General features: G+C 49.2%; 1 protein-coding gene across 1 annotated transcript in view; it reads right to left on the bottom strand.

Moving 5' to 3' along the window:
• Positions 1-2650: 2650 nt before the first annotated feature.
• LOC105924699 (cyclin-dependent kinase 15-like) overlaps positions 2651-15419 on the bottom strand; it is a 30777-nt gene continuing 18008 nt past the window's right edge. Inside the window, exon 8 of the mRNA XM_036130248.1 lies at positions 2651-3122. Within this exon, the coding sequence (XP_035986141.1) occupies positions 3073-3122 (50 nt within the window). The 3' untranslated portion in view covers positions 2651-3072. The remainder of the gene's footprint in view (positions 3123-15419) is intronic.

Below are 15419 nucleotides of genomic sequence, written 5' to 3'. Positions count from 1 at the left end.
ACCCTAAGCGCGATTAGATTATTTTCTGCCTTGTGCCTGAATGGCCTGAAGGCTTCCTTAACTTTGCGTTATTGACGTACAGACTCTTTTTATATCACAAACCTGATTTTTTCCTTTCTCTTCTCCACTGACTTCCATCACCATGTTTGATTTTATGTGTTATGATGTTTATACTGTGATGTTGCAATATGTTGATCGCTATGGCTTTATGACTAAGAATGGAAACTCTCTGTTACAGACACACACACCAAGACCTACAGTTCTTGCAATCTTTTTGCTTTGTTATATAGAGAACCAGGATCTGATGGCTATCACAGATCCATAAATTACTCGGTAAGGCTAATTTTTAGATTCAATACAGGGTGTCTTCTCGCTCAGATTGGCCCAGAGTGGGATTCCCCTAGACTGGGCTCCATCACTTTTTTGCCATTTCTTAGAGATGGTTTTTTGTGATGAAGACTCAGCCTGCCCTCTGATGCCCCCTACTGGTACTCTTGGATTTGTGAGGACTGAAGGTGTTGGATGATTGTCCATAGGAATGGAGAGGGGAGAACCAAGTAGGAGGTTTCTTGGGGTGGGGGTAGAGTAGACGAATTTGGCCTTGATTAAGGTACACCTTTAGCTTATATAGTCTAAAGTAAACTTAAAATAATGTGCGCATAGGAACCTAAAACAGGCCTAGCTTGAATAGTTGAACCCTAAATTGTAGATAAAATGCTTGGACTGTGGGCTTGAGTAAAAAAGGCTGAATTATGAAGTATTCATGCTGATTGATGCTAAGATGTTTCCATTGTGGTTTGTCCGGCCCTTTTCTTGGAACTGTTTTCGTTGTGATGTGCCTTTGGGGCACACCAACAGGGGGGGCTAACGGACAACTGGACTGTTTTTACAAAGTGCTTTTCAGTCACACCAGCAGAGATTGTGTGACCCCAGAGACTGAACCGCACTATCGACTGCCATGGAGATCACAGATGGATGGACTCTGGAAGCCGGAAGCTGACGTGCGTGGATTGCTTGGACTGGACGGAATGACCGACTGTTCTGGGAGAGGGACAGACTGAGAGTTGTCGTTCCACTGGTTGATCATCTTTGGTGATGTGCCATAATGACACATCATCAGGGGGTCTGTTAGGATATCAACAAGGTCAAGTGGAACGAGCTGTTTATCCCAGAACTGCATGGCACACTTAGATGGCACTGACCCAAAAGATTGGCACATATCTATCAGATACCACCCTGGAGGTGACACAGCTTCCCTGCTGATGTCACAGTTTGGATGTGTACCGCCCTTGTATGGGTGTGTCCCGAGATCCCTTTATAATGTTTGTGTAATGAGCACTCGAGGCCTTCCTGCCGATCAGGGGCCCATCAGCGCTGGTGTGACTGTAACTATTTCTCTGTCTTTACTTAGATAAAATATAACTAAAAGCATACTTGTCTGTTTTATGCGTCCTACATTCAAGGTAAAAAGTAAGTGGGAGTCGCCTGACTGGGTAAAACGAACTGGGTCCACCGAGGGTGCTTCACCGTAGTCACGGCACGGTGAAACAGTAACACAACAATAGACTGTCCCTCCAGATTAGGTAGGATTCCTCTTGGTGTGTAGAGCGGCATTTTCTCTCCAATTTCCTAACATTGTGCTTCAACGAACGCAGCTCTGAATTAAACCAGGGATGAATGATGAAGTCATACCGGTAACAAAGACATCTATTTGTGAATGGGAAGTGTCAGGATGCAGCTTATTGGCTGCATGCTGAGCCTCTCTTCCTCTCTCTCGTTCCTGCGCAGCCTGATCGGTTTCACCTGGCAGGCTGCAATTAACCCGCAACTGCTTCCACCTGTTTCCACCGCTTTATAAGACTCACCTCTTTCTGTTCCCGTCGCCGGTCCATAGCGTTCACTCCCGCTCAGTCTCTGCCAGAATTCTTGTCAGCTCAGTTTTTGTTACCGTCAGCCTGAAGACTCCTTCAGGCTCCTTTTAAGCATGTTAGAAAATGGATGATGGATGGTCTGGGCTATTTCTTTTTTCTTGCCATCAAGATCTCTGCCAGCTGGTGCCAGAAAATGCTATTATTGGGCTTTCTTCGTCTGGAAACAAATGCATACAAACATCTTACGAGCGCAGCCATGATGAACTGGTGAACGCGCACAGCTGACAATACAGCGATCTGATTGGCTTAGCAGCAAAAATCGAATCACGTGACCTCTTGGACCGGAGCGCCACAGTTTAGATTTTTTGTCGGCTATAACTTATTAATGTGCAAGTGAAAACGTGGGAACATTGGTGTTTTGAGATCACTATGTGTAGCAACTTTTCCCGGCGGAAGAAAGTTGCCCCCTGACAGTTCATACGAAACTTCTTAAGGAAGCGTCCTACAGATTCTGGCCCACAGACTATTGGTGATGTGCAACCCCTGGTGGATAAACTGCTCAGCATTGCTGCTGGTGGTACATTGTGACTGGCTGGATTAGATAATTTGACCAAAGGCACTAAACTGGCCCTGGGTGATTTTAGCCAGATGAAACTTTATTGTCTTTAGTAATTACTTACTTGGAGGATGCAGTTAAAGAGCATTTTCCCTTATCCACCCCGTCAGTGGTTCTTAAGTTTGACTGGGACTCACAACAGCATCCGCAGGAATACGTAACTCAGGCGGCAGAAAAATGGATCAAACACACAGGTGTGAATCCTAAAGAAGACCGGTCCAATCTGCGTAAATTATTTTGAAAATAGTGTTAAAAGGTGTACCCTCTTCAGTATCACAGCTGATGAAACAAAATCCGGATATACCTGGTTGAGAAAAAAACATTTGGTACACTATTTGCATGTGTCTCAAGATGGAGAGTGTCAAGATTTGTCTTTGATGAACCCAGAACCACACACACAGGACTAAAGTTAAGGATTTTTATTGACAGGTTTGATGGGATGGTGGGTGATGTAACCAGTAATCCAGGAATACACAGGTACAGGGCTGCAGATGAAGGCAGGAGCTGACAGCCTGGAGAGAGAGAGTCCAAACGAAGCTGGGAGGCTTGGCACTGGGCAGAGCTTTTTCAGAGTGACTAGTCAGGTTAGCAGTTCTCAGGAGACACCAGGACAAAAGGCAGAGCTTCACCAGGAACTAGCAACATAAACAAAGTCTTTCAGAGAGACTGGCTGGACTGACCTTAAATGAGAAAGCAAATCAAATCTTCCAAAGCAAAAAACGAGGACTGGCATGGAGAGGGTGTAGAACGATGACGGACCGGCAAAGGAGTGACAGCAGACTGAGGCTTAAGTAGGGAGGCTGGCAGGTGAAGTGAGTCTGGCTAATTAGTGGCTGGCAGGTGTGACTAACTGCAGTGGAAGGGAAGGCTGAAGTGAGGGGAAGGAGAAACTAAAAACAATAAAGTCAAACCCTAACTAAAACTAAAACAAGGTGGAAAAACCGAAAACCAATGGCAACAAAAGCCAAATCAAAACTAAACCATGACATTACCCCCCCCCCCCCCCAAGGCCGGTCTCCGGACGGCCTAACAAGCTAAACAACAACCAACCCAGGGTGGGTGGAGGGTGGCACGGATGGTGGGCCAAAATCAAACAAAAAACTACCCACTTAGGGCGATCCGAAACAAAGGAAAAACAAAAGCGGACTAAAAGGGGTTTCTAACAACCCCTGGTAGGCAAAACAAAGAACGTCTAGCGGATGCTGAAAGGCCAACAAAAGGCGTCTAACCGACGCTGACAGGCAAACATTGCCACCAGGCAAGACGGGCGAACATTGCCACAAGGCAAAACGGGCAGAGGGAAGGAGTAGGCGCGCTAATGCCAAAGGGTAAGTCCAGACAACGCGGCGTACGACAACGCCAGAGGGAAGAACGGGCGCACCACAGCGGCAGATGGAAGGAACGGGCGCACGACAGCGCCAGAGGGAAGGAACGGGCGCACGACAGCGCCAGAGGGAAGGAACGGGCGCACGACAGCGCCAAGGGGAAGGAACGGGCGCACGACAGCACCAAAGGGAAGGAACGGGCGCACGACAGCGCCAGAGGGAAGGAACGGGCGCACGACAGCGCCAAGGGGAAGGAACGGGCGCACGACAGCACCAAAGGGAAGGAACGGGCGCACGACAGCGCCAAAGGGAAGGAACGGGCGCACGACAGCGCCAGAGGGAAGGAACGGGCGCACGACAGCGCCAGAGGGAAGGAACGGGCGCACGACAGCGCCAAGGGGAAGGAACGGGCGCACGACACCGCCAAGGGGAAGGAACGGGCGCACGACAGCGCCAAAGGGAAGGAACGGGCGCACGACAGCGCCAGAGGGAAGGAACGGGCGCACGACAGCGCCAGAGGGAAGGAACGGGCGCACGACAGCGCCAGAGGGAAGGAACGGGCGCACTTAACGCCAAAGGGAAACCCGCCGGGGCGTGAGGGAAACGCCGGGGCTTGGGGAAGAGAACGTCGGGACGTGAGGGAAGCAGGAACATCTAAAACGCCTAGGAACAAGAACGGAGGGCGTACTTACACGCCGGGGAACCGAGAACAGAGGGCGTCCTAACACGCTGGGGAACCGTGAACAGAGGGCGTCCTAATACGCCGGGGAACCGAGAACAGAGGGCGTCCTAACACGCCGGGGAACCGAGAACAGAGGGCGTCCTAACACGCCGGGAAACCGAGAAGTCTAAATACTAGAAGACAGAGGAACAAGGAGGCCAAAAACAAACTAAGGAAGCTCGAACTAGCCAAAGGTAAGGAGCATGAAACAGCTCAGGACCAGGGGTCAGAAATCTAAACGAGCGCTAAGACCTAAGGACGCTGGAAACTAAGAGCGCAGGACAAAAATAAAGAATCAAACCAAGAACTAGAAAATAAGGGCAAAACTAGAGCAGGGATAACACCACAAAAGAAAAACTAAAGCTAACCATTAAATCAAAACAAACACTAAAGCAGAAAATTAAACTAAAGCTAAACTACAAATAAAAGCAAAACAAGAAAAACTAGGACTTGAACAAGTATACTAACGTGACAACCAGAGAGCTAAAGCTAAACTGACAAGGCTAAGCAAACCTAGAAAACTAAGGCAAAATCTAGAATCCTAAAACAGAGCAGGGAAAACAAAAGCAAACAAAGACTAAGAACTCTAAGAAAACAAAGAACCCCCTAACTAATTCCAAACTGAGGAATACTAAATAACTCTAAACTAAGGCCGAGCTTTAACAAAATAAACAGAAGGCACTGGCCTTAAGGGCGCAGGCAAAAACGGCTGCTAAGCAAAAAGAAAAGTGTTCGTGGAGGTCGTCCTGGATGAGGCAGGCGCAGTCTGCGGCTCCGGCCGAACAGAAAAGTCAAAAGCGGGCGCCGTAGTGGACGGCCCCGACGAGGCAAAGTCAAGCGGCCCGGAGTCCGCAGCCTGCGGCTCCGGCCGAACAGGAAAGTCTGGTGCGGGCGTCGTGGAGGACGACCCCGGCACGACAAACCAGAAACAGGAGTAGCACCAACTAAGGCCTCGGCCTGAGGCGAAACTACTCCATCGGAGGCCTCGGCCTGAGGCAGGGCGGCTCCCTCGGAGGCCTCGGGCTGAGGCTCGTCGGCTGGCGGATCTATTTTCTTGGCGGCTGGCAGAGCGGAGCTTTCGGCGGCCGGCAGAGCGGAGCTTTCGGCGGCTGGCAGAGCGGAGCTTTCGGGTGGAGGCGGAACCATCTCCCCGGCTACCTTGGACGCCGCCGGGTTACAGGCTTCGGAGAGCGCCGCCGGGCTACAGGCTTCGGAGAGCGCCGCCGGGCTACAGGCTTCGGAGAGCGCCTTGGACTGAAGCAGATTAACTCCCTCGGCGACTTTGGACGGAAGCGGAACAACATCCTCGATGGCCTCGGACGGAGGCGGAAGAGCTCCCTCTGAGAACCTTACACGCCGGCGTCTGCGCCGGAAGGAGCCAAATGGTGTAGCAGAGGCTGCTTTGGAAGCAGCAGCAGACCCACGGGGAAGAAGGTTGTCCCGGTCACCGTAATAGAAACTCCACAGCTGTTCCTCCTCGACGTGTGGGGCTCGGATAGGTGGAGCGTTGAGCTTTACTCGGGGGACCAGCTGTGAGTCATAGAGGTGACGACCGAGACGACAAGACGCTGAGCGGCTTCTCTTCTCGTGCTCCGGGGTAGCCGAAACAACGCCCACATAAAACATCTGGGGAGTGGAGTCGGCCTTGATCGGAGGTGCAGGATCCTGGACAGAAGCTGCCTTGGCGTACCTCTCTCTTCTCAGGCGTTCACACATGTCCAGATATGCGCGGCCCTCCGGGGTGTCAGCCCCTGCAGGTAAGTCCCATGTAGTGTCTGGGTTCATCCTTTGGCCGGTCCGTACTGTCAAGATTTGTCTTTGATGAACCCAGAACCACACACACAGGACTAAAGTTGAGGAGTTTTATTGACAGGTTTGATGGGATGGTGGGTGATGTAACCAGTAATCCAGGAATACACAGGTACAGGGCTGCAGATGAAGGCAGGAGCTGACAGCCTGGAGAGAGAGAGTCCAAACGAAGCTGGGAGGCTTGGCACTGGGCAGAGCTTTTTCAGAGTGACTAGTCAGGTTAACAGTTCTCAGGAGACACCAGGACAAAAGGCAGAGCTTCATTAGGAACTAGCAACATAAACAAAGTCTTTCAGAGAGACTGGCTGGACTGACCTTAAATGAGAAAGCAAATCAAATCTTCCAAAGCAAAAAACGAGGACTGGCATGGAGAGGGTGTAGAACGATGACGGACCGGCAAAGGAGTGACAGCAGACTGAGGCTTAAGTAGGGAGGCTGGCAGGTGAAGTGAGTCTGGCTAATTAGTGGCTGGCAGGTGTGACTAACTGCAGTGGAAGGGAAGGCTGAAGTGAGGGGAAGGAGAAACTAAAAACAATAAAGTCAAACCCTAACTACAACTAAAACAAGGTGGAAAAACCGAAAACCAATGGCAACAAAAGCCAAATCAAAACTAAACCATGACAGAGAGAGGATGAGAAAGCAAGAAAAAGAGGAATTACAAGATCAGTTATTTAAATTGCAGTTCCTGGAAGCAAGGCAAATAGTGAGTAAAAGTAAAAGGTGAACATGTGATGGTATCAGCAGTTGGAGCTTTAACCCTGAAGGTGTGACCTCAGTTTCATTCACTCCAAGGAGGGGGCTTGACTCCTTCTTCTCTCTATTTTCCATATAATTACAGGTCTGTTGGTCCTGGATGTAGAAGCAGGTGGCAGTTTGGTGGTCAGCGTGGGCGTCAAGGATGGAACACAGGGGTTCCTGGGGCCCTGGGGGCACTTGGAGTAGGGCGCCTGGTGGATCCGGCTCCGGGGTCTGTTGCCCCCATCTGGGAGGAGTTTGGGAGGCCTACGGGTGGCCTACAGCAGCCGCTTGCGGCGCTCTTTGGGAGCTGCGTGTTGACGGACGTGGGTTACTGACCTGGTAGCTGTGCTGCCGCTGGGTGGGGCCGGGGTGGGTCTGGGGGTCTGGGGTCCCTGGGGCGCGCCGCCCTCGGGCGCGGGCCCCGGCGGGGCCTGGGGGTTCCGGTTCCGGGGGGTGTGCCGCTTTTGGTGTGGGCCGGCGCGCGCCCGGGTGTCCGCCCCTGCACGGGGCCTCTGGTGCGCTGGGGGGCCTCGGGGCCCGTTGAGCTGGTAGGGGGGCATGGTCATTAACACCTCTGGGCAGATGCTCTTCTCCTTTATTGGAAAGGCACTCTGCCAGTGGGGGGAGGGGGAAAGGAGGGGGAGTAGGGATCTACCCAGCCTGGATGTCTACTGTCGAATGTATGGTGAGTTGTTTGAACGTTAGTGTTGGGGAGGGATTAAATCCACGGGTGGGGGGGGGGTTGACGTTCTGGTGTGCTTGTGTCCGGCCCCCTGTCCCAGTCCTGGTCCGTGTCGTCTTCCGGTGCGGGTTTCACCTGGGGGGTGGGGTTGGGGTGGCTCGTGCGGGCCGGCTGGCCAGGGTCCCCCCCTCTTATTATTTATTTATTTATTTATTTATTTAGTTTAAGTAGGCTTGGTGGGTGGGCTGGGGGGGGCTGAGGTGTTGGTCCTGGTGGGTGGTTGGCTGGCGGGCCCTGCGGCCTCTCCCTGGCCCCCGGGCTACGGTGGTGCCGCTGGCGAGGCCCCCTTCTCTAGGTGGGGCTTTCGGGGAGCGGGGGTGCCTATTGGAGTCAGTAGGGGAGCTGGCTCCCTGGGTTGGCTTCCCAGTCACTTGCTCCCCATCCCCGGACTCCTCCCTCTGCCTGCTCCATCACGCCGCCACACATGCAGGTCATGAGGGAGGGGGCGTTACTGGAGGTTGCCACTTTCTGGTGACGCCCCTCTCCCCAATTTTATCATGCATCTTAGACACTTTCACTTCAAACATTTTTCACATCACACACTCATATAGGCCATGGTAGGGGGGGGGGTGGGGGGGAAGACGTCTGGGGGGGGGCTTATGTTGTGTGGGCCTCACCTCGGACGGCTCCCTTCACCTCCTCTCCCACTTAGACATTGAGGGTTCTGGGCAGTCACACGGAAGGGGTGCGCTGGCAACAGCTACCTTCCGAAAGGGGGGTGGGCTGTGCCGTGCATCCCCTTCGGCGCTCCCAGTTTTTAAACGCACTTGAGAACAACATGCAACAACACAACATTTGAGCAGGCGTAGGGAGGGTCGGGGTCTTCTGCACACCCCCGTTCTCCGATGGAGGCAAGGAGTCTGGGGCCTGGAGGAGGTGCGGGCCACTGTGTCCGGGGTCTTGGCGGGGGGCTGCGGTGTGCAGTCAGCGGCCTGCCAGGTCTGGGGCTGATGCCTCCGCTCCCCCCAGGGGGCGGGGGGCAGGGATGGCAAGGGTAAGGTGGGGGGAGGGAGGGGGTTTATTAGGTATTTAGGGGGAGGGGGGGGCTCTGGCCGGGTGGCTCGTGCGGGTCGTGTTGGCCCGCCCTCTTGGGGGGGCCCGGTCCGGGGGGCGTCTGGTCGGGGGCCGGGGCCGGGGGTCGGGCACAAGCAGTCGTATAGTCGATTTGGGGTGACCCCCCCCCCCTTTGGTCAGTGTTGGATGTGAGTGTTATGTGGGAATGTGTGTACAGCGTCTTTTTTTTTTTTTTTTTTTTTTCTGTGTGTGGCGAGTGGGGCACAAGGGAGGGATGGGGTGAATGAGTTTTTTTTTCAGGTATGGGTGTGGTCCGCTCCCTCTCCCAAGAACATCTCAAGTCTCCGATAGGTGCGGAGCCCATCCCCCCACGTCCTGCCCTCCTCCACTTCGTTGGCGGGCGCCTTGGCCCCCTGGCGCATTAGTTGGCTTCGGGTTTGGGGCGGGTTCCCGGGCGTGCGCCGGCCCACTCCCGGCGGCCTCTTCGCGGGGCCTGGCCCCCCGGGGGGCGGCCGGGGCCCTCGTCGCGGGGGCGGGGCGCCCCTGGGGCCTCTGGCCCTCAGGGCCCATGGCCGGGACCACTTCAGCGGGGCTGGCTTCCGGCGGAGCCCACGGGCTCGTCTCCGCGGCTCTTGAGGGCGTCGCCATTGCGGTGGCTGGGGGATTTCCTCGGGGTCGTCTCTGCTCCTTCCTTGGGGGGGGGGTTGCAGATATCCTGTGTCGGCCCCTCCTGGGCGACCTGCTTTAGGGACCCCTTTGGGAGTCCGGGGTTACGGGTCCCCTGACGCCTGCCTCTGTGCTCGGGGAAGGTGGGTCTTTGGTTCTCCACAATCACTATCAAGCTATTTCTGGATAATCTTCACCTAAACTAGTGCACTTTCACATCTCCCACAGGTGCTGGGTCCCAGGTATTAAGTGTTCACTTATATACAGTAATCTTATAATTTATTTATTTAGTTATTTATTTATGTTGTGTCACTTTCTTTTTTCAAATATCACATTACACATGTCAGCTTACATAATAATATATATGATTTAGCAATGGCATCTAGGTGTTATTCGAGTGTATCTGTTGCTTTATGTCTGTTGGTTGTGCTGTTCTTTTTGTGTCTCTTTCCAGGTGATGGAGCAGACAGAGGACGTTTTATCATTCTCTTCCTTTTATCTCCTCTTTCTTTCACCTCTACTCTTTTTTTTTCTTTTCTTTCACTTTTTGTTCTTCCTTTACTCTCCCATTGTCATGTCCATATAATTTGAAATTCTCCTTGCAGGAATCATAATAAAGCTATTTACAAGCATAAATCAAGTGGAGCACTATGGCGAAAGCTGTTTGCTCCACTTGTAAAAGCAAAATCTGTCGAGCTCCATCTGGCATTGAGACATCAATTCCTATTGCCATAGTGCTAGACAGGACACTGGGAAAAAAAAAAAAAAAAAAAAAAAAAAAAAAAAAAAGGATGGAACACAGGACTGAGTGTATGGAGTGGATATAGCTGACCTGTGAGAGCACCCATCGACATACAACTGTGATTGTCCTGGACATTGGGCACATGACTGTGGGCTGTTTCACCCCACCGGCACGTCAGCCCGGCATGGTGCCACCAAATCCTAACATGACCTCACCTCTAAAAGGTCAGTACCCCAGCAAGGGGATAACTCTTCCTATGGACAATATTGACACATCCATGAGGATGACCCTAGCAGCATGAACACTGTAGATCCCATGCGGTCAGAGAAAGTGGGAAATGACTGCATGAACCTTTAGTGGACACTGGAGCCACATGTTCCACTATTTCCAGACAACCATAAGCCTCTGGGTTGTGGACCGAGACTGTGTCACTGAGGTGCTTCTCAGAGAAATAACAGCATCTGCCATTGTGACCCGTGGGAGAAGAGATTGCTGACATCTATGGGGGACTGTGAACAGCGCCTGCTACAACTGGTGTTCTCTAAGTGTTTCAGCTCTGGAAGCCCTGAATGCAAAGTCTGAGTTCCTACTCATCCCCACCTGACCCGCTACACGTCACTCTGTTCTACGACAGGAACCACACAGACTGGTATCAAGAATCTTTAAAGTAAAACACAGACAGTCACTTCTAGGAATATATATATGTGGCACCTGAGGATGTGACAGCTGTTACTGCTGAACAACTATAATTGTATGCAATGTTAGATAAAACGTTTCCTCATATTTCTCTTTTCTCTCCATGTTGAGCACCAGGCAAAGGAATTAGGGGACATTGTAAAACTTTCTCTTCAGGTCACTGATTGAGCTCGTACCAGCGTTGCAGGTTCAAAATATACTAATACCTATTAAATTATCTGTGGTGTACTCTCCCATCACAATTATGAGCAGAAAGGTCCACTGAGGTAGGATTACTCTCATGTGCTCCAGTTACATTTAAGGTCAGTAAAGATCAATATTAAGTTGCCAGGAAACAGGTGCCTTTCCTGGGCTGTGTTATTTCCACAGGAACAACGAGTATGTCCTCCAGCCACAAGCAGAGCATTTTAACAAACCCAAACTACAGCGCGTGAAAGATTTGCTGTCTTTTTGGGGTTAACTGGCTACAGTCACAACTACATTCCGGGATCTCATGCAACCTTTGAGAAACCTTGTGAAGACACAAGGTCAGGGCAGTCATAAGTAGCCGGTCAATGGCGGCAAATCGCCGTCTAGAGCAGCTCTTGCCGCCGCCTACTTTTCCCCGGTTATACATCCCAAAAATCACCTTTGCATCTGTCTCCACTGAGAGCAACATTAACGAGTGATTGGGTTCCTTGTTCCAACCGAGATGCTACTTTTACGATCAAAACACAGACCGGATATCAATATCGATGAGTGCTGCCATCTTGGAATGTAGTCACCGTTGTAAGGCGAATTCTGATTGGTTGACGCGCACATAATCCGTTCTGTGTGCTCTGATTAGTCCTGACAGCTCGTGATCATTGATTCCGCCAAAATGGCGAGCAGGAAAACGAAACATAGGCCGTTTCTCAATTCACAAGAACGCGAGTCCGTACTCGCGTTCTTGCAAGTCTGTTCTCGGTAAGAACACAGGAAGATTGGACTTGACGACGCGAGCACGCAGCACGTATTGTGTATTGGAACAGAAGCGGACTTGTGTACTTGTGACGTCATCAGACCCACAGTTCTTTAGAGTTTCTTTTACATTCAAAACTATTATATACACTACATATATAATACACTACACCATCATACCTTATTGAAAACATTTAAAAAATATATTTTTAATTTCTAAAAAGCCTAAAAAAATATCTAAAAAATTACAGAACTGATGGTATGAAACCAGCAATAGCGGGAATTTCTTTGTTGGGAGTTGTACTGGTCGTAGTTGTAGAGGCGATTAAATCTTTTTAAATCAGCACTTTGTCTAAAGATTTGTAAAGTCAATGTAACTGGTGTTGCTCTATCTGATCACTTTTCTTGGTTGCTCCTTGCCTCCTAGTGATGATCTGCGGTACTGCTGCTCTTTGGGATTGAAGGCGGGACCGAGCAAATCAAAATGGCGGCGCCCGTAACATTCAGGATGTTATGGTTAGACAGAGTCGGCTTTTGGGACGTGGATGAGACAGATGAACGTTTAATAAGGATTTACAGACGCAGGAAACAACAACAGACGCTGAGGTTCATAAGCAGAATAATCACTGGAAATCGTGTGGCACGGTAAGGAAGCTAGTATTATTATGAATGTCTGAAATTTGTCTGAATGGAGTGTGAATCGGGACGTGCAGCCAGACACGGCGGAAAAACCGCAGACAGTCAGCTGACTGTAAGGGGATGAGGCGGTCTGCTCATGCGCTCTTTGTCATCAGATAACGGGGACAGAAAAAAAACAGGCCGAGACCTGCTCAGGAACTGGTCTGCAGTTAGCGCGGTCCAGTTCAGTCTGCTGACCATTTACACACAAAAGTTATCTCGGTTACCGAGCTCGGACTGGTCTCAGCTCGGTTAAAAAAGTGTGGTGTAAACGGGCCTAAAGGGACATCGTAAGAAAACGCACCTTTAAGGACAATGCCACTGAAACTTTTATTCAAGCTTACTCTGCTACTTCAACCTTGGGCTGCAACTCAGTAGATGAGCTAGTAGATAACTTTCAGTCTAAAGTCTCAGACATCATTGACTGCATTGCTCCAGTCAAAGTGAAGGTTTTTTACGGGAAGAAAAAATCTCCTTGGAGAAATGCTCCATCAGTTAGAAGTGAAAAAAGGGAATGTCGCAAAGCTGAACGCAGGTGGAGAAAAAATAAACTCCAGGTTCACTATGACATCTATAAAGAGAGACTTTACAGATATAACTTACAACTGAAAAATGCAAGAGAATCTTTCTTCTCTGAGATCATTAAGAAAAACATTAATAACGCTCGTGTCTTATTTGCCACAGTCGACAGGCTAACAAATCCTCCTGTGTCCGTGGCTTCTGAACTCCACTCCACCAGGGCCTGCAATGAATTTAACTTCTTTACTGAGAAAATCCTAAAAATTAGAGGATCAGTTTGTACATCCACACCAACTCTAGAACCAAAGCCGTACTCAGATGGAACTTATCCTGACAAAATGTCCCAATTCAGCCAAATAAACCACAAAAGCTTAGAGCAGATAATTCAGCAGTTAAGTTCCTCCTCAAGCTGCCTTGATGTTCTACCCACAGATTTCTTTAAAAAAGTTTTACCTGTCATAGCGTCTGATTTGACTCAGATAATAAACGCGTCCCTTCTGTCAGGTGTTTTCCCCCAGTCCCTAAAAACAGCAATTATCAAACCACTGCTGAAAAAGAACAATTTAGACAAACTTCTACTCCAGAACTACAGGCACATCTCAAACCTCCCCTTTATCAGTAAGATTATTGAAAAAGCTGTATTTCAACAATTAAACACCTTCTTAACAACGACCAGCCGCTTTGACGTTTTCCAGTCTGGCTTCCGTGCTCACCACAGTACAGAGACGGCCCTTATCAAGGTGTTTAATGACATCCATAGAAATACAGACTGTGGAAGAACCACTGTGCTGGTTCTATTGGACCTTAGTGCAGCATTTGATACTGTTGATCACTCCATTCTGTTAGAACGCCTGGAGAACTGGGTCGGCCTCTCTGGTACAGCTCTTAACTGGTTTAAATCCTACTTAAAGGACAGGAAATTTTTTGTATCAGTAGGTAACTTTACATCAGAGATGACAAAAATCACATGTGGGGTTCCCCAAGGGTCCATCCTGGGTCCCCTCCTTTTCAATATCTACATGCTCCCTCTAGCCCAGATAATAAAAAACAACAACATCAGCTACCATAACTATGCAGACGACACACAGCTCTACATCACCATGTCACCAGGTGACTATGAACCAGTTCAAGCACTGAGTAAATGCCTAGAAGAAATCAATACATGGATGTGTCAAAATTTTCTCCAATTGAATAAAAACAAAACTGAAGTAATAATATTTGGACCAATAGAGGAAAGATCAAAAGTTAGCACACAGCTTCAGTCGCTTCAGCTAAAAACCACCAATCAGGCCCGAAATCTGGGAGTAGTGATGGACTCAGACCTGAACCTCCAAAAGCATCTAAAGACAGTTACAAGGTCGGCTTTCTACCACCTGAAGAACATTTCTAGGATTAAAGGACTGATGTCTCAGCAGGATCTAGAAAAACTAATCCATGCGTTTATATTTAGTAGAATTGATTACTGCAACGGTGTTTTCACAGGACTTCCTAAAAAGTGGATCAGACAGCTGCAGCTGATCCAGAACGCTGCTGCCTGCGTCCTCACTAAGACTAAGAAAGTAGAGAACATCACCCCAGTTCTAAAGTCCTTACACTGGCTCCCTGTATCTCAGAGAATAGACTTTAAAATACTTCTGTTAGTCTATAAATCCTTAAATGGCTTAGCTCCTAAATACATCACAGACTTGTTATCAGTGTATCAACCTTCCAGACCACTCAGGTCTTCTGACTCCAGCCTACTCTGCATACCTAGAACCAGAACCAAACATGGAGAAGCAGCATTTAGTTCCTATGCTCCAATTATCTGGAACAAACTTCCAGAAAACTGTAAAAGTGCGGAAAGCCTGAGTTCTTTTAAATCAAGATTAAAAACACATTTGTTTAAAATTGCCTTCAACTGTCCTAGTTAACTGAATCACCACTTTTTTGTTCTATTTTCTATCTATATTTTATTCCTACTTGCTTTTATTCTGTTTTATTTTGCTATATTTTAATCATGTAAAGCACTTTGCATTGTCTTTGTACTGAATTGTGCTATATAAATAAATTTGCCTTGCCTTGCCTTGCCTTTAACTGCTCTAGTTAAACTGTTTTACTGAAACATCATTAGTTTAACTTTGTAGTCCAACCGTTTTTAATGTCTGCTTTTAGTTTCTATTTTTCCATGTTCTCTTTTGTTTCTACATTTTATTCCTACTTGCTTTTATTCTGTTTTTTTTCCTGTATTTTAATCATGTAAAGCACTTTCCGTTGTCTCTGTACTGAAATGTGCATTATAAATAAATTAGCCTTGCCTTGTCTTCTGGTTCATGACATTACAGGCAGTCTACCCTATGGTTGAAG

This window comes from Fundulus heteroclitus, unplaced genomic scaffold (genome assembly GCF_011125445.2).
Source record: "Fundulus heteroclitus isolate FHET01 unplaced genomic scaffold, MU-UCD_Fhet_4.1 scaffold_311, whole genome shotgun sequence".
In the NCBI taxonomy this organism is placed as follows: Eukaryota; Metazoa; Chordata; class Actinopteri; order Cyprinodontiformes; family Fundulidae; genus Fundulus; species Fundulus heteroclitus.
Note: the sequence above shows the minus strand (reverse complement) of the source record. Positions and strands in the feature narration are given on the sequence as shown.